The sequence below is a fragment of the Myxocyprinus asiaticus genome, chromosome 47 (assembly GCF_019703515.2).
Source record: "Myxocyprinus asiaticus isolate MX2 ecotype Aquarium Trade chromosome 47, UBuf_Myxa_2, whole genome shotgun sequence".
Taxonomy (NCBI): Eukaryota; Metazoa; Chordata; class Actinopteri; order Cypriniformes; family Catostomidae; genus Myxocyprinus; species Myxocyprinus asiaticus.
In genome coordinates, this window is record NC_059390.1 from 1897501 (window position 1) to 1921478 (window position 23978).

General features: G+C 42.1%; 1 protein-coding gene across 2 annotated transcripts in view; it reads left to right on the forward strand.

The window, feature by feature from the left end:
- The window catches only part of tulp3 (TUB like protein 3), a 38085-nt gene extending 15493 nt beyond the window's left edge, over nucleotides 1-22592 (forward strand). For both annotated transcript variants that reach the window (XM_051691527.1, XM_051691526.1), the window contains exons 3-12: nucleotides 21-72; nucleotides 2574-2736; nucleotides 6024-6209; nucleotides 6377-6525; nucleotides 8392-8583; nucleotides 8667-8779; nucleotides 12187-12304; nucleotides 12387-12485; nucleotides 12590-12761; nucleotides 21266-22592. In XM_051691527.1, coding sequence (XP_051547487.1) covers nucleotides 21-72; nucleotides 2574-2736; nucleotides 6024-6209; nucleotides 6377-6525; nucleotides 8392-8583; nucleotides 8667-8779; nucleotides 12187-12304; nucleotides 12387-12485; nucleotides 12590-12761; nucleotides 21266-21399 — 1378 coding nt within the window. In that variant the 3' untranslated portion in view covers nucleotides 21400-22592. The remainder of the gene's footprint in view (nucleotides 1-20; nucleotides 73-2573; nucleotides 2737-6023; nucleotides 6210-6376; nucleotides 6526-8391; nucleotides 8584-8666; nucleotides 8780-12186; nucleotides 12305-12386; nucleotides 12486-12589; nucleotides 12762-21265) is intronic.
- The last annotated feature ends 1386 nt before the right edge of the window (nucleotides 22593-23978 follow it).

A 23978-nucleotide genomic window follows, 5' to 3' on the forward strand; every position in this document is an offset into this window, starting at 1 on the left:
GTGTGTTTCTTGTGTTTCAGCACACTGGAGGACGACAGTCTGAACCTCCGACAACAGAAACTGGAGAAACAAGTGAGACACATCAACACACAATAACATAAAACAACACAATATTACACAACAAAACACATGAATACACAATAACATAAAATAACACAATATTACACAACAAAACACATCAACACATGATAACATAAAACAACACAATATAACACAACTAAACACATGAACACACGATAACATAAAACAACACAATATAACACAACTAAACACATCAACACACAATAACATAAAACAACACAATATTACACAACTAAACACATGAACACACGATAACATAAAACAACACAATATAACACAACTAAACACATGAACACACGATAACATAAAACAACACAATATAACACAACTAAACACATGAACACACGATAACATAAAACAACACAATATTACACAACTAAACACATGAACACACGATAACATAAAACAACACAATATAACACAACTAAACACATGAACACACGATAACATAAAACAACACAATATAACACAACTAAACACATCAACACACAATAACATAAAACAACACAATATTACACAACTAAACACATGAACACACGATAACATAAAACAACACAATATAACACAACAAAACACATGAACACACGATAACATAAAACAACACAATAACACACAACTAAACACATGAACACACGATAACATAAAACAACACAATATTACACAACTAAACACATGAACACACGATAACATAAAACAACACAATATAACACAACTAAACACATGAACACACGATAACATAAAACAACACAATATTACACAACTAAACACATGAACACACGATAACATAAAACAACACAATATAACACAACTAAACACATGAACACACGATAACATAAAACAACACAATATAACACAACAAAACACATGAACACACGATAACATAAAACAACACAATAACACACAACTAAACACATGAACACACGATAACATAAAACAACACAATAACACACAACTAAACACATGAACACACGATAACATAAAACAACACAATATTACACAACTAAACACATGAACACACGATAACATAAAACAACACAATAACACACAACTAAACACATGAACACACGATAACATAAAACAACACAATAACACACAACAAAACACATGAACACACGATAACATAAAACAACACAATATTACACAACTAAACACATGAACACACGATAACATAAAACAACACAATATTACACAACTAAACACATGAACACACGATAACATAAAACAACTAAACACATCAACACACAATAACATAAAACAACACAATATAACACAACTAAACACATGAACACACGATAACATAAAACAACACAATATAACACAACTAAACACATGAACACACGATAACATAAAACAACACAATAACACACAACTAAACACATGAACACACGATAACATAAAACAACACAATAACACACAACAAAACACATGAACACACGATAACATAAAACAACACAATATTACACAACTAAACACATGAACACACGATAACATAAAACAACACAATATTACACACAAACATAAACACACATAAAACAACAAACACATCCACACGATAACATAAAACAACACAATATAACACAACTAAACACATGAACACACGATAACATAAAACAACACAATATAACACAACTAAACACATCAACACACAATAACATAAAACAACACAATATTACACAACTAAACACATGAACACACGATAACATAAAACAACACAATATTACACAACTAAACACATCAACACACAATAACATAAAACAACACAATATAACACAACAAAACACATGAACACACGATAACATAAAACAACACAATATAACACAACAAAACACATGAACACACGATAACATAAAACAACACAATATTACACAACTAAACACATGAACACACGATAACATAAAACAACACAATATTACACAACAAAACACATGAACACACGATAACATAAAACAACACAATAACACACAACTAAACACATGAACACACGATAACATAAAACAACACAATATTACACAACAAAACACATGAACACACAATAACATAAAATAACACAATAACACACAACAAAACACATGAACACACGATAACATAAAATAACACAATAACACACAACAAAACACATGAACACACGATAACATAAAATAACACAATAACACACAACAAAACACATGAACACACGATAACATAAAATAACACAATAACACACAACTAAACATCAGGACACAATAAGAAATCAGGAAATGCAGTGTTTGTGTATGTCCCTGTCGGAGCCTTTGAAAATCTCACTTGTGCCCTTCATGCTCTCAACTGCCTTATACACACACACACACACACAGTTCTGCTGTTAGTGTTTCAGTGCGTTTCTGTTGGAAAGTGACTGACATTACGAGTGATGATGTTGTTTCCTGTATGAAACAGTGTTTGTTAGGATAGACAACACCTTCTAAGTAACTAGCGATGTGCTGAGTGTGTTAATGGCGTTATTGTGTCTACAGAGGGTGCTGTTGGAGCAGAAACAGCGGCGGAAGCGCCAAGAGCCGCTCATGGTGCAGCCCAACTCTGAGGGACGCCCGCGGCGCTCACGACCCCGTCGCAGTGAAGAACAAGCGCCACTTGTCGAGCCTCACATCAACACGGCCAGTGACATCATCTTAGACGGTGAGGTTAACGCTCATGTGACCTTTGACCTTTGTTTGAAAGTTTAATCATTACACTAGACTGACAAGTTACATTGTGAGGAGGATTCACTATTTTTATTACTCATTTGGTATTATATGTTTAATATTTTGTCTTCTGTTCATCTGTAAACAGTAAAGCATTCACACAGATGCACTCTTATCTGTTTCTCTGTCTCTCTTGTTTGTCCTTCGATCTCTCTTGGGGAAGGTGTTTTTCAGTCTTTCATTCACTGGACACGTTTGGACACACTTCACTGAATTTATGTTCTGCATGATCTTAAAAAACTTTTGATGTAAAGGCTTATATTTAAATGCCTGAACATTAGATTTGTAGACAAATATAAATCTTTGAATTCCTTTACAATGCTAACATTTTAATTTAAAAAGTTTTCAAATTGTTAAAGGAAATGCAAAATTGATAGTTTGACTTTTAATTCCACATTTCTATATTTCTTTAATCATTTATTTCTGTATGCCATGTTTATTTTTTCTTCATGAAACATGCTAATAACAGCTGTTCAGGCATCACCGTCAAACTATCCATACCATCCTCTCATTAGCATGTTGCATAAAGAAAAAATAAACATGGCATACAGAAATAAATGATTAAAGAAATATTGAAATGTGGAATTAAAAGTCAAACTTTCAATTTTGCATTTCCTTTAACAATTTATGTTTTATATTGTATTATTTTGCATTAATGGGTGCATTTATTTATTTAATTATTTGTATCTTTATCTATGCACAAACATATTATTTATTATATGTATTTGTGTATTTATTTATTTATTTATTTAGCAGGTTTCGTCCTCCATATTGGCCCACAGTCCACAGCAATCCATTTTTAAACTGAATTCGTCAGTCTGTACAAGATAGACGCATCGATGCACACATGCGTCAGACGGACGCTTCTGGAGCGCGTCACTTTGGTTGCGTCGCATCATAAACAGCGTTATTTGGTCGCTGTGTCAACTTCAATGTTGCTTTTTTTATATAATCGATTTAATTCTCTAAATCGACAGCCCTAGATGAAATGCATTTACAGATATAAAAAATTACAATTTGTACTAGTTTTTTAATGAATAGTTCACCCAGAAATGAAAATTCTCTCATTATTCACTTACCCTGATGCCATCTCAGATGTGTGTGACTGTCTTTCTTCAGCAGAACACAAATTAAGATTTTGATGCAAGTACACGGGTGTCGGCGTTTTGACTGTCCAAAAGTCATATTTAGGCAGCATAAAAGTAATCCACACGACTCCAGTCGATCAATGAACGACTTCTGAAGCAAATCAATAGGTTTATGTAAGAAACAAGTCGATAATTAAAATGTTTTGAACCTTAAATCGGCGCTTCCGTCCAGGGCGCTGATGCTCTCCGAACTCTCGCGTGACGTTCGTTCTTCTGTTGTAAATAAGCGCCGCTTCTGAATTCTCACATGAACTCGTTGACGTGCTTACGTCACGCGACAGCTACGTGGTGTGTCAACTGCTGGCAGGAAGTGCTTTTTTAAAGGGGACCTATTATGCAAAATTCACTTTTACATGGTGTTTGAACATAAATGTGAATCGGCAGTGTGTGTACACAACCACCCTACAATGTTGAAAGTCCACCCACTCCTCTTTCTTATATTTCTATGAATCTAAAACAGTGTCTCAAAATGACTGGTTTTCATATCCGCTCTAAAGTGACGTCACTTTAGAGCAGGCCACGCCCACGACTGGTGACGGACTCCACCCTATTATCATAGATCCTCCCCTGAGTGATCGACACACAGTCCACCATTTTTTTCAGCGCTGGAGCAGCTACATTATTACTAAGAATAATGTAAAGGCACAGCCCTCTTCCGGAAAGGGGGCGGGGAGCAGCAGCTTATTTGCATTTAAAGAGACACACACGAAAACAGTGTGTTTTTGATTCCACCCAAAAAGAGGCATTTACAACATGGTATAATAAATGATCCGTGGGGTATTTTGAGCTGAAACTTCACAGACACATTCTGGGGACACCCTGAGACTTATATTACATCTTGTAAAAAGGGGAATAATAGGTCACCTTTAAAGTTTATGTTTTAATTGGGGGCCTGGGTAGCTCAGCGAGTATTGATGCTGACTATCACACCTGGAGTCGTGAGTTTGAATCCAGGGCGTGCTGAGTGACTCCAGCCAGGTCTCCTAAGCAACCAAATTGGCCCAGTTGCTAGGGAGGGTAGAGTCACATGGGGTAACCTCCTCGTGGTCGCTATAATGTGGTTCTCGCTCTCGGTGTGGTGAATTGTGCGTGGATGCCGCAGGGAGAATAGCGTGAAGCCTCCACACACGCTACGTCTCCGTGGTAACGCGCTCAACAAGCCACGTGATAAGATGCGCGGATTGACGGTCTCAGACGCGGAGGCAACTGAGATTCGTCCTCCACCACCCGGATTGAGGCGAGTCACTACGCCACCACGAGGACCTTGAGCGCATTGGGAATTGGGCATTCCAAATTGGGGAGAAAAGCGGAGAAAATAAAATAATAATAATAATAATAATAATAATAATAATGTTTTAATTATCAATTTATTTTTTACACAAACCTATCGATTCACTTCAAAAGAAATTCATTGATCAACTGGAGTCGTGTGGATTACTTTTATGCCGCCTAAATGTGACTTTTGGACTGTCGAAGTGCCGACACCCGTGTACTTCCATTATAAGCACCTGACAGACCCTCTATCTTCTTCTAAAAATCTTCATTTGTGTTCTGCTGAAGAAACACAGTCATACACATCTGAGATGCATCAGGGTAAATGAATAATGAGAGAATTTTCATTTTTGGGTGAACTGTCCCTTTAATTCAGTTTTTAATATCAGGAATGGATATTTGAACTATATTGATATAAAACAATTATAATTTTTACTAATAGGAAGTTCATACCTGATATGTGAAATTTGAATTTCAACTAGTAAGAAATGAATTACCGATATCTGTAATTGTGTTTTGAACTGGAGTGAATGACAGATCATTTTGAAATTTTAATACTGAAACTGTAATCGTAAATTCTTCTTTGTGTATAAGTGTGTGTTATTGAATGTGTAATACTGCAAGTAATGACGTCATTTTTATTACAAGAATGAACTTTTTACCAGTGTAATTACTGATATCAAAACTTTGCACTTTCACCAGTGAACACTGAATTGCTGATATCTGTAATTCATATCCTGCACATGATTAAGTGTCGAAATGGCTGTAATCGTGCTGTGTTTTAAATGTTTCGGTCCATCAGGCATCGATGGGCCGGCAGCGCTGTTGGGTTCTGTTGCTCCTGATCTGGGCAGTAAGGTTCAAGTTCTGTCTGTCAATCAAGCACTACAGCCCTCCCCCTCGACCGCTGAAGAACCAGAGACTGACGCTGATACAGACACACTGTTGGAACCCAAAACAGACATACACACACTGCTGCAGAGATGCGGTGAGACACACACACACACACACACACACACACACGTTATTCTTCTGGGGACATTTTCAGAAATGTCAAGGAAAACACACTCTCTCTAGAGTAAATGACAGTGTGTGTCTCAGAGCTGTAGTTGTCCTTTCTCCTCTTGAGCGCTTTAAACTCTCTGTTCCTCTCAGGACTCTCAGGCAGCATGAACTATGATGAAGCCAGTGAGGATGATGATGATGATGATGATGATGATGAAGTTGAAGACAAAAGCCGCTCTTTCTCACCAAACACAGAAAGCACACGGCCGGCGTCTGCCTCCAGTAATAAATCGACCACGGTAAGAGCTGCACCATAAATCATTGTACAACACACATTACACAACATTAGGCATGTGATGGTATTCGGTTGTAGGGTATCGCACGGTAAATAACATGCATGATATTGTTATCGTGGGCACTTCATAATACAGTAAACATAAAAAATACTTGTATCCAAATTGCTTCGATTGTTCTGATCGCACAGTAGTTTTTATTCCATCAGTGAATTGAGATTTACAACTGCATGTATGCAGCATATATGACACATGCACACTGTGATGTAAACAAACCAGCATGGACTAGAAGCGCAAATGAAGGAAGAACGCTGCCAACCCTTTATCCGCCTTCTAATAGGGTTTAAGCAAGGTCTGTACTAATCTGTAATGATCAGTGGCCCTGTGGCATAATGACCATTTAAATATTAAGACATCAATTAAATGTTAGATTTTAGCTATGCATCTATGGTGTTGATAGCTGTTCATTTAAAGGCCAGTTTGGTATTGAAAAGTACTTAAACGTATTATTAAGAGAACAACAATAGTTTGTTTATCTTTCAACCCGTTTTGTAATCAATACCGTGATAATACCGTATACCGCGATAAAAGCTTCAGCAGTTATAGTGACATGAAAATTTGATACCGTCGCATGCCTACACAACATATGTGTGCGTAAAGACCTGCTTAATTTCCCGCTGGAACTCTTGTCATGAAAAGATGTTAGAAGAAAATCAGTGCATCCTTATCTACACAAAGTCAACATGAAATACAAATGTACTTTCTTCATACATGTTTCTGGTGTTATTGTGAACGATTCATCATTGTATTCCAAAGAAATGTAAATGTTTGTCTTCGTTATCGTTTATCAAAATGTAAAAGCTTGCACTTACAGTTAATGTAATAAAGGTTACAGCAATTAAAGCAAATAACAATAAGTTTGCAAAAGAAAAGTTGCCATCGGAAATAAATTATGATGCTCTGGAGGATTCTGATATGACACGCCCACTTTTCACCATCAAATCAATTCGCCATAGATAAATCGTCTCATTCTACATTTTTATTTCAACAGTTGTACTATTTTTATTTTTTTATAACAATACACAATATAAATTAATTATTAATAATAATCACAATACATGTTTTATAATATTTAATGTTAATAATAAATAATAAAATAATAAATACATGAGTAAATAATTTTAATTAGTAATGTTTTGTAATTTATTAAATAAATAGTACTTAATTAATATATTAATGTAATAATACATTTAATGTAATAATTAATTAGTAATAATATTATTTTTAATAATAACTATACACAATAATATTAATAAATTATATTAAATAATTATAATTTATAATAATACAGTTAATAAATAAAATAGTAATAAATAATATTTTAATTTATCAAACAAATATTGTTTAATACTTAAAATAAAGTAATAATAAATTAATAATATTACTTTAATAATAATATAAATCAGTTATATTTCAAATAATAAATAATATTTGATCATTTATTAAATAGGATCTAATAGATCAATATATTTAATAATAATAAATAATAAAATAACAATGAATGAATAATAAATTTTTTATTTGTACTAATAACACACAAATATGTTTACATTATACCGTATATTCCTATCACACTATTTTAGTTTGTCTATTCAAGAGGAGTGACAACATGCAGTATATATTACATTTTAGTAAAGGGTTTTAATAAACTCACTTATTGTTAAAATATGTGAAATATGTTGTATTTTCCATTAATGCACATAAATGACTAGAGTGCATTTTGCTTTTGTTCCGGTACACAAACGTTTCTCAGAGAATGCATGATTTTGGTGCAAAATTTTGTTTATTTGTTTTGCTGTTTTTTTGTCCCAGGAGGTTGTTCCGGTGAGTTCTCCATCGGCTGAAGGCTCCTCTGTCGAGGTGGATAATCTGGAGGAGTTTGTGCTGCGTCCGGCTCCGCGCGGGGTCACGGTGAAATGCCGCATCACGCGGGATAAGAAGGGCATGGACCGCGGCCTCTACCCCACATACTTCATGCACCTCGAGAGAGAAGACGGCAAGAAGGTCTGAATAGCTGAAGCTCCGTCACATTCACACATACGGTTCTGCTCACGTTTAGTCCTCTCTCTCTCTCTCTCTCTCTTCAGGTGTTTTTACTAGCTGGACGGAAGAGGAAAAAGAGCAAAACATCAAACTATCTGATCTCAGTAGACGCCACAGATCTGTCCCGAGAGGGCGAGAGCTTCATTGGTAAACTGAGGTCAGAATTTTATTTCTCTGTGTACATCGCCTCATTTCGGTTGGTGCCCGATCATGATAAAAAAAGATTCACTGTCTAATTCACTTTCTTACATTTAATGTAGTCTGGTGTAATAGCTTTGGGAGACCACAAGGGGGTGATATAACACTTACTGTACTTAATTTTACAATGTTTTGATGAGAAATACTGTATGTAAGCAGAGACAAAGACTATTGGGCAACAAGTAGCCCTATTTACATCTGAAAAAAATGCATACAGTTGAAGTCAGAAATTTACATTCACTTAGATTGAAGTCATTAAAACTCATTTTTTAATGACTCCACAGATTTCATATTAGCAAACTATAGTTTTGGCAAATCGTTTAGGACATCTACTTTGTGCATGACATGAGTAATATTTCCAACAATTGTTTACAGACAGATTGTTTCACTTTTAATTGACTATATCACAATTCCAGTGGGTCAGAAGTTTACATATGCTAAGTTAACTGTGCCTTTAAGCAGCTTGGAAAATTCCAGAAATTGATGCCAGCCTTTAGGCAATTAGCCAGTTAGCATCTGATAGGAGGTGTACTGAATTGGAGCTGTACCTGTGGATGTATTTTAAGGCCTACCTTCAAACTCAGTGCCTCTTTGCTTGACATCATGGGAAAATCAAAAGAAATCGTCCAAGACCTCAGAAAAAACATTGTGGACCTCCACAAGTCTGATTCATCCTTGAGAGCAATTTCCAAACACCTGAAGGTACCACGTTCATCTGTACAAACAATAGTATGCAAGTATAAACACCATGGGACCACGCAGCCATCATACCAGCTCAGGAAGGAGACGCATTCTGTCTCCTAGAGATGAACGTAGTTTGGTGTGAAAAGTGCAAATCAATTCCAGAACAACAGCAAAGGACCTTGTGAAGATGCTGGAGGAAACAGGTAGACAAGTATCTATATCCACAGTAAAACAAGTCCTATATCGACATAACCTGAAAAGCTGCTCAGCAAGGAAGAAGCCACTGCTCCAAAACCGCCATATAAAAACCAGACTACAGTTTGCAAGTGCACATGGGGACAAAGATCTTACTTTTTGGAGAAATGTCCTCTGGTCTGATAAAACAAAAATTGAACTGTTTGGCCATAATAACCATCGTTATGATTGGAGGTAAAAGGGTGAGGCTTGCAAGCCAAAGAACACCATCCCAACCGTGAAGCATGGGGGTGGCAGCATCATGTTGTGGGGGTGCTTTGCTGCAGGAGGGACTGGTGCACTTCACAAAATAGATGGCATCATGAGGAAGGAAAATTATGTGGATATATTGAAGCAACATCTCAAGACATCAGCCATGAAGTTAAAGCTCGGTTGCAAATGGGTCTTCCAAATGGACAATGACCCCAAGCATACCTCCAAAGTTGTGGCGAAACGGCTTAAGGACAACAAAATCAAGGTATTGGAGTGGCCATCACAAAGCCCTGACCTCAATCTGAGGAGGCCTACAAACCTGACTCAGTTACACCAGTTCTGTCTGGAGGAATGGGACAAAATTCCAGCAACTTATTGTGAGAAGCTTGTGGAAGGCTACCCAAAACATTTGACCCAAGTTAAACAATTTAAAGGCAATGCTACCAAATACTAACAAAGTGTATGTAAACTTCTGACCCACTGGGAATGTGATGAAAGAAATAAAAGCTGAAATAAATCATTCTCTCTACTATTATTCTGACATTTCACATTCTTAAAATAAAGTAGTGATCCTAACTGACCTAAGACAGGGAATGTGTTCTACGATTAAATGTCAGGAATTGTGAAAAACTGTATGTAAACTTCTGACTTCAACTGTATATAGATCGATTATCATCGGGAACATTTTCTGATTATCGATGCGTAAAACGGCATCGATCCAAAGCCTAATTATAAGTGAAAAACACACAAATTAATCGTGACTGAATCACATCGAAACCGAATCGAGAGCTTGTGAATTGGAATGGAATCGGGAAATCTGTATCAGTCCCAGCCTTAAATACAAGTTCTCACACTATGAGTAATTTTATATCATGGTAATAGTATATTATCAAGAGGTAGTAACTTTAGCTGGAAATTCAGTTTAAAAATGGTAATATATTGAACGACTATGCCTGTTTTAAACGTATACTTCCTAACATTGAGCAACTCTTAATAAGAAGTTCTTCCTGGTCTTGACTTGTTTGGAACACGTCCCGTTCTGTACTTTCGCATTACTCCATGTTTCTTTGTCGTGTTAAGAACGATAAACTGTCCTGCACACTGATTACCATATCAATACTTTTATATCAACTGCAGTATAAATGTTTTATTGAAATCTCCCGCCCAGCAAGTATTGTCACTCTAATATAGTTTCTTTTTCATTTTGTTTGTAATTTTAGTTTAATTTCAGTTTTTCAGTAGTTTCTAATCTAAGTTTTTTTTTTTTTTTTTGATTTTCAGCACATTTATTTTTTAATTTTTTTTATTAAATATTTATATGAAGGGATTAATTTAAGAATGGGCAAATAGCGAATCCAGGGTGTGCTGAGTGACTCCAGCCAGGTCTCCTTAGCAACCAAATTGGCCCGGTTGCTAGGGAGGGTAGAGTCACATGGGGTAACCTCCTCGTGGTCACTATAATGTGGTTCTCGCTCTCAGTGGGGTGCGTGGTGAGTTGTGCGTGGATGCCGCGGAGAATAGCGTGAAGCCTCCACACGCGCTGTCTCCGTGGTAACGCGCTCAACAAGCCACATGATAAGACGCGCGGATTGACGGTCTCAGAAGCGGAGGACTTAGAGCGCATTGGGAATTGGGCATTCCAAATTGAAAAAAAAAAAACAAAAAAATGGGCAAATAGGAATTTGTTTAATGTGGGTTGTATAACTGGACTCCCTAATCAAATATCGAATATTAATTATCATAGATCAATCATAAAAAAAAAAAAAAAGATAATTTCTTTTCATCTGAATAAGCAACTGAATTTGGGAATCATCAAGAATTAAACAATGTCAGTTCCGATTCCTCTTAACAATTCCGGTTCTGTAACGGTTAAATTAACGATTCTTTTAGTACTTATGAGGAAGAAATATTTGGTGATAAATATTGTGCTAATACAACGAGGTCAAATGAACGTCTGTTATCGCCACCTAGTGGCATTTTCATGGTGAGTTTAAGTTTAAAATTATACCGCACCAAAAACGAAAAATAATTTCTAAAGTTAATTTTATATTATTTACTATTGTATTTAACTAAACGTATCTTAGTTTAGTTTGATTTTTTCCAGTTATTTTCAATTTTTATTTCAGTTTACGAAAAACATTTTTTTGTAATATATATATATATATATTTTTTTTTTTTGTTTTGTTTATGATAATATCCTTGCCTCCTGGTCCTAATGTTAAGTGTTTACTGCAGGTCTAATCTGATGGGCACTAAATTTACCGTCTATGATAACGGCACAAACCCGTGTAAAACTCCCGGAGCTCTACTGGAGGAAATCAACACACGACAAGAGCTCGCCGCTATCTGCTACGTGAGTCTGTTTTACTTTCTCTCTGTTTCTCAGTGTTTGGACATTGCTTATTGCTGTGTGTTTGTGTGTGTTTTCTTTTCAGGAGACTAATGTTTTGGGTTTTAAAGGGCCGCGGAAGATGACTGTGATTATTCCTGGCATGAATATGAATTTCGAACGGGTTCCAGTTCGGCCCGCTTGTGTGAGTCTTACATACTGGCAATGAAATCATCATGATGTGAGTAGACTAAATGATAACTGAGCGATCTCTGTGTGTGTGTGTGTGTGTGTGTGTGTGTGTTTTAGGAGCAGGAGTCTCTGTTGAGTAAATGGCAGAATCATTCGCTGGAGAATCTGATTGAGCTGCATAATAAAGCGCCGGTGTGGAACGACGACACGCAGTCTTACGTGTTGAACTTTCACGGCAGAGTCACACAGGCCTCCGTCAAGAACTTTCAGATCGTCCATGACAACGACCGTAAGTTACCTGAGATCCTGTTCTGTGTGCACCTGTGGGGCTCATGATACAGTGTTTTCAGCGGTCTCAGAGCGGTTCGAGTGCATTCTGAAAGAAACGCTGCATCATTTTCTTACTGAGTATTTTTGTATCGTTCTGAAGAATATCTAAACATTCTTAAAACAAGATACATTTACTTTAGAAGCAGAATGACATAAAATATTAAGTCTTGTTTTCAGAAAAATCTAACAAAATTAGCAACGTTTATGATAATGCGGTAAGAAAAAAAAGATTGACTCAAAGAGAAAACGTCATGGTTACTGGTGTAACCTCCGTTCCCTGATGGAGGGAACGAGACGTTGGTGTCGATGTAGTGACACTAGGGGTCACTCTTGGGAGCCCGAGACACCTCTGGTCTTTGATAAAAGGCCAATGAAAATTGGCGAGTGGTATTTGCATGCCACTCCCCCGAACATACGGGTATAAAAAGAGCTGGTATGCAACCACTCATTCAGGTTTTACGCTGAGGAGCCGATATAAGGTCCGGCCATTTCAGCGGGTAGTTCAGCGTTGTGGCAGGAGGGACCAACGTCTCGTTCCCTCCATCAGGGAACGGAGGTTACACCAGTAACCATGACGTTCCCTATCTGTCACTCACTCGACGTTGGTGTCGATGTAGTGACACTAGGGGTCCCTATACAAAACGCCACAAGGCTGAACTGTGTTACGTGAACTGGCGGTGTGTGGTGGGCAGACTTGCTGTGTGCCTCATAGCCAGCACACCAGGTCGACACGTAACCTCCCCCAACACAGTTATGAGTGTCGAACGGCCCTTTTTGGGGACAAGTCGACTACCCAGAGATAGAGACAGGCTTAACCCAGTCATGGCCTCTTTCCCCTTCTCTTTTCCACTCCCTAAAAAGAAGGGGGATTATCCGACTGGGCCGCCAGGTCTAGTCGGGGGGTGTCCCTCCCAAGGGGAGGACACCGCGGAGACCACACCTCGCCCCAAGAGAGGGGGGATATTTAAGTGGAAGAATACATCACATGGTCTTTCCAACCATGTGGAGAGCCTTCAAGGTAGATCCTACCCAATGGGGGAGGAGTTACTACAACATGGAGACTGAGGGGCTCTGCCCAAGGAAGACGCAGGTTGCCAGTAGGGAAACGAACTAGCGGAAGATATAGATCGCATGGGGTTAGCCTTACAGGGAACCGCCACATGTGGAGCACCTACCCCAGAACCGGGCTCTTAGTTAGCGCGTGTACTGGGCCGGCAGCGAGTCTCTCCGAAAACTCGACTGCCACAGGGCTCGGAGGAAGTCAACCAGGGAACAACCTTTGTGAACACTACTGGGAATTAACAGCGCACGTCTTCAGCTCAAAGGAGGTGGAAGGCGCTATGTGCAAGCGATACACCCAGCCGGCTATCCCGGGTTTATCCGCTTGTGTTGCGTGCCACTACCTGGGACGAAACCGGTTCCACCCGGAGGTTGTAGAACCTTGCAAAGGTGTTGGGTGTTGCCCAGCCCGCTGCTCTGCAATGTCTGTTAGAGAGGCACCTCTGGCCAGGGCCCAAGAAGCCGCTACACCACGAGTAGAATGGGCTCGTAGCCCTACCGGGGGCGGCATGTTTTGGGCGAGACATGCCATAGTTATGGCGTCAATGAGCCAGTGGGTGATCCTCTGCTTGGAGACAGCGCTTCCTTTCCGCTGTGCACCGAAGCAGACAAAGAGCTGCTCAGAGAGTCTAAAGCTCTGCGTGCGATCCAAATAGATGCGCAAAGCGCGCACCGGACACAGCAACGCCAGGGCTGGGTCTGCCTCCTCCTGTGGCAGCGCTTGCAGGTTCACCACCTGGTCTCTAAAAGGAGTGGTGGGAACCTTGGGCACATAGCCCGGTCGGGGGTCTCAGGATCACATGAGAATAGCCCGGACCGAACTCCAGGCACGTTTCGCTGACAGAGAACGCTTGCAGGTCACCTACCCTCTTGATGGAAGTGAGCGCAGTCAGGAGGGCAGTCTTCAAGGAGAGTGCCTTAAGCCCGGCTGACTGCAAAACTCAAAGGGGGCTCTCTGTAGACCCTGAAAAACTACAGAGATCCGATGAGGGAACAAGGCGTGGCCTGGAGGGATTCAGCCTCCTGGCGCCTCTTAGGAACCTGATGATCAGATTATGCTTCCCTAAGGACTCACCGTCGACTGCGTCATGGTGTGCTGCTATGGCAGCAATGTACACCTTCAAGGTGGAAGGGGACAGCCTCCCTTCCAACCTCTCTTGCAGGAAGGAAAGCACTGATCTGACTGCGCACCTCTGGGGGTCTTCCTGATGGGAAGAACACCACTTAGCGAACAGACACCACTTAAAGGCATACAGGCGCCTCGTAGAGGGAGCCCTAGCCTGAGTGAATGTGTCTACCACCGCAGGTGGAAGACAGCTTAGGTCTTCCGCGTCCCGTCCAGGGGCCAGACATGGAGATTCCAGAGGTCTGGGCGCGGGTGCCGGATGGTGCCCCTTCCCTGAGAAAGAAGGGCCTTTCTCAGGGGAATTTGCCCGGGGGGAGCTGTCACGAGGAGCGTGAGGTCCGAGCACCACGTCTGGGCGGGCCAGTAGGGTGCTTACCAGGACGACCTTCTCCTCGTCCTCCCTGACCTTGCACAGGGTCTGTGCGAGCAGGCTCACTGAGGGGAAAACGCATATTTGCGAATGCCAGGGGACCAGCTGTGTGCCAGCGCATCTATGCCGAGGAAGGCCTCGGTGAGGTTTGCGTACCAGAGCGGGCAGTGGGAGGATTCTTGGGAGGCGAACAGGTGCACCTGTGCCTGACTGAATCGACTCCAAATCAGCTGGACCACCTGAAGGTGGAGTCTCCACTCTCCCTTGAGGGTAACCTGTTGTTACGGCGCGTCCGCCGAAGTGTTGAGGTTGCCCGGGATGTGAGTGGCTTGCAGCGACTTGGTGCTGCTAACTCCGTTGGAGGAGACGGCGGGCGAGTTATGACATACAGCGGGAGCGCAGACCGCCTTGGCGGTTGACATATGCTACCGCTGCCGTGCTGTCTGTCCGAACTAGCACGTGCTTGCCCTGGATCAACGGCCGGAACCTCCGCAGGGCGAGCAGAATTGCCAGTAACTCGAGGCAGTTGATGTGCCAACACAGCTGCGGACCCGTCTAGAGGCCGGCGGCTGCGTGCCCGTTGCCAACAGCGCCCCAGCCCATTTTGGAGGCGTCTGTCGTGACCACGACGCGCCTGGAGACCAGTTCTAGCGGAACACCTGCTCGTGGAAACGAGAGGTCGGTCCAAGGGCTGAAAAGACGGTGACAGACCGACGTAATGGCCACGCGGTGTGTCCCGTGGCGCCATGCCCGTCTCGGGACTCGAGTCTGGAGCCAGTGCTGAAGCGGCCTCATATGCATCAACCCGAGCGGGGTGGCCACCGCCGAGGACGCCATATGCCCCAGGAGCCTCTGAAAATGTTTCAGTGGAACCGCTGTTTTCTGTTTGAACGCCTTCAAACAGGCCAGCACCGACTGGGCGCGCTCGTTCGTAAGGTGCGCCGTCAAGGAGACTGAGTCCAACTCCAAACCGAGAAAAGAGATGCTCTGAACCGGGAGGAGCTTGCTCTTCTCCCAGCTGACCCGAAGCCCTAGTCGGCTGAGGTGTGAGAGCACCAGGTCCCTGTGTGCGCATAACCCGTCTCGAGAGTGAGCTAGGATTAGCCAGTCGTCGAGATAGTTGAGAATGCGAATGCCCACCTCCCTTAACGGGGCAAGGGCAGCCTCTGCGATCTTCGTAAAGACGCGAGGAGACAGGGACAGGCCGAAAGGGAGGACTTGTACCGATACGCCTGACCCTCGAATGCAAACCGCAGGAAGGGTCTGTGTCGAGGAAGGATCGAGACGTGAAAGTACGCATCCTTCGGGTCTACCGCCGCGAACCAATCTTGATGCCGGACGCTCGCTAGAATGCGTCTTTGCGTCAGCATCCTGAACGGGAGTCTGTGTAAGGCCCGGTTCAGTACTCGCAGGTCCAAGATTGGCCGCAACCCACCGCCTTTTTTCGGTACAATGAAGTAGGGGCTGTAAAACCCCCTCTTCATCTCGGCTGGAGGGACAGGTTCTATCGCGTTCTTCCGTAGGAGGGTAGCGATCTCCGCGCAAGGTAGCAGCGTTTCCATCTTTCACCAAGGTGAAGTGGACACCGCTGGACCTGGGCGGATGCCCAGCGAAGTGAATCGTGCAGCCGAGTCAGACGGTCCGGACCAGCCCTCGCGACGGACTGGAAAGCGCAAGCCATGCACCCGAGTTCCGCGCAAGGGGGACCAAAGGGACAACGTCATCGGATGTACCGGCGGGTGGGGCCTCGCGGCGGGGCGGAGCTTGAGGTGCCACACCACATCGTGGCCGTGCTGAGTCCGAGGACATCGAAGCACTTACCTGGCTCCTTGTGACCACCCCCGGAACAGCCTGGGACGGGGGAGGAAGAGGCCTGTCCTCATGACCCGTGGAGACTGTCACATCGGGGGCGGATTTGTGCCACAGCTGGGCGCTCAGGGCGGGAGACCGCCGCTGGAGCGCCAACCTGCCAAATGGAGTGGTGGACGGTGGTCGTGATGCCAGCCGTACACACCGAATATGTGACCCAGGGAACAAGGAAACCACTCTTGTGGAGCTCTTGAGTACTGCAGCCACTTGGGCATGCAGCGCAATTAAATGCAAAAGGTAACAAAAAGAAGATCTGCTTACCAGCTCCAGAGCAGCGGGTTTCGTTGTCCCTGGGTCGCCCGTCTCAGGGGCGCTTCGAAGACCTCCGTGGGTTCTTCGGTGCCGGCTGTGAGACGGGTGGCGTCGGCTTCCTGCGGTGGGCTCCACGCCGGGGCCGGGCCGGAGGGGCGGGCTGCGGCGGAGCCGGTGCAGTCACCGCAGGGGGACGCCCTCGGCGATGAGTAGATGGGGGGATCTTGAGCCACGCCGGGGCAGGACAAGCCGGCTAACATCCATCTACTGCTCTACCATCGAGAACTGCTGGGCAAAGTCCTCGACAGTGTCGCCGAATAGGCCCGCCTGGAAAATGGGGGCAGCAAGGAATCGTGTCCTGTCGGCCTCACCCATCTCGACCAGGTTGAGCCAAAGGTGGCGCTCCTGGACCACTAGTGTGGCCATCGTCCGCCCGGGAGACCGCGCCGTGACCTCTGTCGCTCGGAGAGCGAGGTCGGTCGCCGAGCGCAGTTCCTGCATCAATCCCGGTGCGGAACTACCCTCGTGCAGTTCCTTTAGCGCCTTGGCGGACTTGCAGGAGAGCCATGGCGTGCAGGGCGGAGGCGGCTTGTCCAGCAGCGCCGTAGGCTTTGACCGTCAGAGACGACGTAAACCTACAGGCCTTGGACGGGGGCTTTGGGCACCCACGCCAGGTGGCGGCGCTCTGCGGGCATAGGTGCACCGCGAGCGCCTTTATCCACCGGGGGATTGCCGAATAACCCTTGGCCGCCCCACCATCGAGGGTAGTGAGAGCGGGGAAGCTGAAAAGATCGGGACCGGGCAGTAAAAGGTGCCTCCCGCGATCTTGTCAGCTCTTCATGCACTTCCGGGAAGAAAGGAACGGGGCGGGGCGTGGCTTTGAGCGGCGCTGCGAGCCCAGGAACCAATCACAGAGCCGCGAGGGTTCAGGGAAGAGCGGTGAAATCCGCTCTAACCGACGCTCGCGGCTGTCCGGGAAAGCATGTCGTCATCTCCGCGTCAGCCTGTGACTGGGCGATCGACCCCGAAGGGAGGAGCCCAGCCGAGGCTTCCGACTGGACGAGCCCGCTCTCCGATGCTGCGCTCGAGAGCTCATCACTTTCGCGGGCTCCAAATAAGAGGTCGAACTCGCCGTGAGACGAGCCGGCGGACTCACCCGGAAGCCCGATCGGGGCAGACGAGCGTGCTGGGGAATGGGAGGTCCGCGGGGGGATACCCGGCGGAGGCAGTCCCATTGGGGTCCCCAAATCGCCCCCAGTGCTAGCCGCGCTGGCCTCAAACCCGTGGGTAAAAGGACCGAGGCGGGAGCCTCTGGGGTGGCTCGCTTCCTTACGAAGGCGAGCCGCGACCGCAACGTTGCCATGGACACATTCTCGCAATGAGAATGTGACCATCCACGAACGCTGTCTCCGCGTGAGCAGTGCCCAGACACGAAAGACAGTGATCGTGACCGTTAGAAGGCGAGAGATAACGAGCACAACCAGGAATAACACACAATCGGAAAAGCATCTTTAAAAAGACGCGTCTTTAAAAAGACGTTCCGTGTGTGCGCTCTTTTAGAGAAATATATACTCTTTTAGAGGGGAAAAATGCTCTTTCAGAAAATATACTCTCTAGTTTTTCTGCCGAAGCGCCCAGGGGCGTTCTCTGCAGTGCACCAGTGCAGAGGAGGGAGAAGCCGCTGAAATGCGCCGTCAGATCCAGCAGGTGAATGAACAGTAGTATTCAGCTCAATGAGCATGACCGTTCGGCTCCGAAGAGAAAATCTGAATGAGTGGTTGCATACCAGCTCTTTTTATACCCGTATGTTCGGGGGAGTGGCATGCAAATACCACTCGCCAATTTTCATTGGCCTTTTATCAAAGACCAGAGGTGTCTCGGGCTCCCAAGAGTGACCCCTAGTGTCACTACATCGACACCAACGTCGAGTGAGTGACAGATAGGGAACAAGTATTGCTCTTAATGTTTTGGCAAATACGTTTTTCTTGTTTTAAGCATAAATGTTACTAAAGTTTGTTAGATTTCTGTGAAAACAACACAAAATATCTTTCGTTATTCTGCTTCTCAAGTAATCTTTTCTCGTTTTAAGGATGTTTCGATAGTTTTACCAGAAATAAAAAAATATGTGTTAAAAAAAATTATTTTTTGCTGTGGAAGTGAAAAAAATAAATTAATAAAAGCTCGAGGTAAAGAGAAATATATTACTATTTTATTTAAAAAAAATCTAATGTTTAAAATAATAATTATATAATAATAATAATAGTAATACTACTAAGTAATATTCAATTTCACTGGGTTCATAGGTAAATAAAATATAATAAAAAATAAATAAAATAAATATGTATATGTAAATAATTGAATATTTAGTAAAATTATGTAGGTTAAATGTATTTATTTTTTTACTACAGTCGTTTTTGTTGTATTGGTTCATATAAATTTAACAGTGGTAAACATCATTCTTCCTTGGGTTCATTTAGGGGAAAACATGTGGTAAATCATTACTTCATTACTGTAGATTTTTACTTCTTGCATTAAACATTTTTCATTTACTTGGATACAGTGGCTGTTTAGATGAACTGATGGTTCCTCTGATTGAACAAAAATTACTTTTTTAAAGGAATATTCCAGGTTCAATACAAGTTGAGCTTAATCGACAGCATTTGTGGAATAATATTGATTATTGATTTTCTTTTTTTATTATTTATTTTTTTCCCCCTTTTCGCCCAATTCCCACTACTTAGTAGGTCCTCGTGGTGGCGCGGTTACTCGCCTCAATCCGGGTGGTGGAGGACAAGTCTCAGTTGCCTCCGCTTCTGAGACCATCAATCCGCGCATCTTATCACGTGACTCGTCGTGCATGACACCGCGGACTCGCAGCATGTGGAGGCTCATGCTACTCTCCACGATCCACACACAACTTACCACACGCCCCATTGAGAGCGAGAACCACTAATCGCCACCATGAGGAGGTTACCCCATGTGACTCTACCCTCCCTAGTAACCGGGCCAATTTGGTTGCTTAGGAGACCTGGCTGGAGTCACTCAGCACGCCCTGGACTCAAACTCGCAACTCCAGGGGTGATAGTCAGCGTCAATACTCGCTGAGATACCCAGGCCCCATAAATGTATTTTCTTAAAAAAAAAAAAAAAAAAGCACAAATGTGTGTTCCAGTGAGACACTTACAATGGAAGTCAATGGGGTCAATAATCTGTAAACATTAAAATACTCACTGTTTCAAAAGTATAGACACAAGACATAAACAATATGTGTGTTAACATGATTTTACTGTCATAAAATCACTTACTAACCACATCTGTTTTGCAACTTCGTTGCCATGACAACGTAATGCTGTAAACACTAAACTGTAAATATGACAATTTAAACAACTTTACAGCTCAAATAATACATATGTGCCTTTATAAAATTATAATTTTCACATTTTTGCCTTTAAACCCTCCACAATTGGCCCCATTGACTTCCATTGTAAGTGCCTCACTGTAACCTCCATTTTTGCATTTCTTTAAAGAAAATTCATTTTTGTGGTAATCAACATTATGCCACAAATGCTGTATATTCAGAATATTCCTTTCAGCCATTTCAGTGCACAATACATAAATATTGAGATATTGAATATCATCAATAGGCACAAAAAATATAATTTTGTTGCCATATCACCTAGCCTAAGTTTTGTTACGCGAGACAACCTAAAATACTTTGCTGGATGTGTACATTCAGTTTTGCTGTGTTTCTCTCTCTGATTGTTCTGTTGTGAATGTGTGTTTTCAGCTGATTACATCGTGATGCAGTTCGGCCGTGTGGCGGAGGACATCTTTACTCTGGACTATAACTACCCCATGTGTGCCCTGCAGGCCTTTGCTATCGGCCTGTCCAGCTTCGACAGCAAACTTGCTTGCGAATGACCTGTGACCCTGTCTCAGCCCAACACACACGCACAAACACACACACGCACAAACACACACGCACAAACACACATGCATAAACACACACAAACACACATGCATAAACACACACAAACACACATGCATAAACACACACACACACACAAACACATACACGCACAAACACACACACACACACAAACACACATGCATAAACACACACAAACACACATGCATAAACACACACAAACACACATGCATAAACACACACACACACAAACACACATGCATAAACACACACACACACAAACACACATGCATAAACACACACACACACACACACACAAACACACATGCATAAACACACACAAACACACATGCATAAACACACACAAACACACATGCATAAACACACACACACAAACACACATGCATAAACACACACACACACAAACACACATGCATAAACACACACACACACAAACACACATGCATAAACACACACACAAACACACATGCATAAACACACACACACACACAAACACACATGCATACACACACACACACACAAACACACATGCATAAACACACACACACAAACACACATGCATAAACATACACACACACAAACACACATGCATAAACATACACACACACAAACACACATGCATAAACACACACACAAATACACACAAACACACACACACAAACACACATGCATAAACACACACACACAAACACACACACGCATAAACACACACACACACACACGCATAAACACACACACACAAACACACACGCATAAACACACACACACACACAAACACACATGCATAAACCCACACAAATACACACACACAAACACACATGCATAAACACACACACAAATACACACACACACACATGCATAAACACACACACACATAAACACATGCATAAACACGCACAAACAAACACAAACAAACACACACTCACACACACAAACACATACACATGCATAAACACACAAACAAACACACACAAACAAACAAACACACACATATACACACACGCGCACACACACAAACACGCATAAACACACACACTCAAACAAACACACATGCACACACACACGCACACACATACACACACACACACGCATAAACACACACAAACAAACAAACAAACACACACATACACACACACACACACAAACACGCATAAACACACAAACACATGCATAAACACACACTCAAACACACACGCATAAACACACACACTCAAACAAACAAATACACACACACACACACACACACACACACATATACACACACACTCAAACAAACAAACACACACACACACACACATATACACACACACAGACACATGCATAAACACACACACAAACAAACAAACAAACACACGCACTCACACACACACACTCACACGCACACACTTTCTCACGCATGCACACACACATATACACACATCTCATCTGCTCTGGACACAAGAGCACAATCTCTTCCGGTTTATTCAGTCCCTGCGGAGAGGCAGAAGATTTGTGTTCCATCAAACTTTGTTTTGTCAAGGAAACACTTGAAATATTTTTGCTTTTTCCTGCTTTTACAAACAAAAACTATTTCATGTTGTTTGAGTTATTGTGCCGGTGATCTTACGAAAGGGAAGACGTGCTCACCGAACGGTGGATCGATGCTTTAATGGACCAAGAGACAAGAAACTGAACATTCTGAAACAAAGAGAATTTATTTCGGTTTTAATAATATCTCCTGTGGTGTTGTGAACGTGTCTGATGGGATTTAAATTTGTGAAAACCGTTTTGATGAATCTCACGAAAACTGTCAAGAACATAGCTGGGTCATATTTCAACCAAAATAAAAAAATTAATTAAAAAAAAAATGTAATATATTTTACTTAAGAATGATGCGTAAAAATTAGGACCATTACATTTTTGCATTGTGAAATTAAAGCGCAACCCTCCCATTCTCATTATTGTAATGTGAAAAAAAGATTCTTATTTAAATTGCTGAGTTAAATAAATAAATGCATTATGGAAATTAGATTTTGAGGGGTAAATAAAATCATGAAAATAATATCGCAATGCAAAAAAATCGATTTTATTTCTATGAAAATAGCTTCAATTTCTTATCTAAATGTGACCTGGACATGTTTTAAAGAGATTTACCTGTTTACCCTTTTAATTTGTATGTTGTTGATGTATGTTTACATTTCTATCAGAATATGGAGTTTTTTTGTTGCATTTTTTTCTAAAATAATGGACCACAAATTTTCTTTTAAGACGTCTTTGCTTACCAGAATTCCTCAAGAGTTATTATTATTATTATTATTATTTTTGCATGTTCTTCAGATAAATGAAAAGCCGAATAATTACCACTTTTAACTCTCACAAAAAAAGCAGCATTTATATTTCCTCGTGTTGTTTTGTAACTTGTAGAACTGACACACTTCAGAAAATCCTTCTGGTTGTTACAGCTGCTGCATGGATTGTGAAAGTTGCCTTAACATGTTGCTATCGTGTAAATAGTATGTTTATGATCTGTCACGGAAGAGTGTTTATATCATGAGAAACTAGAAAAAGGGAA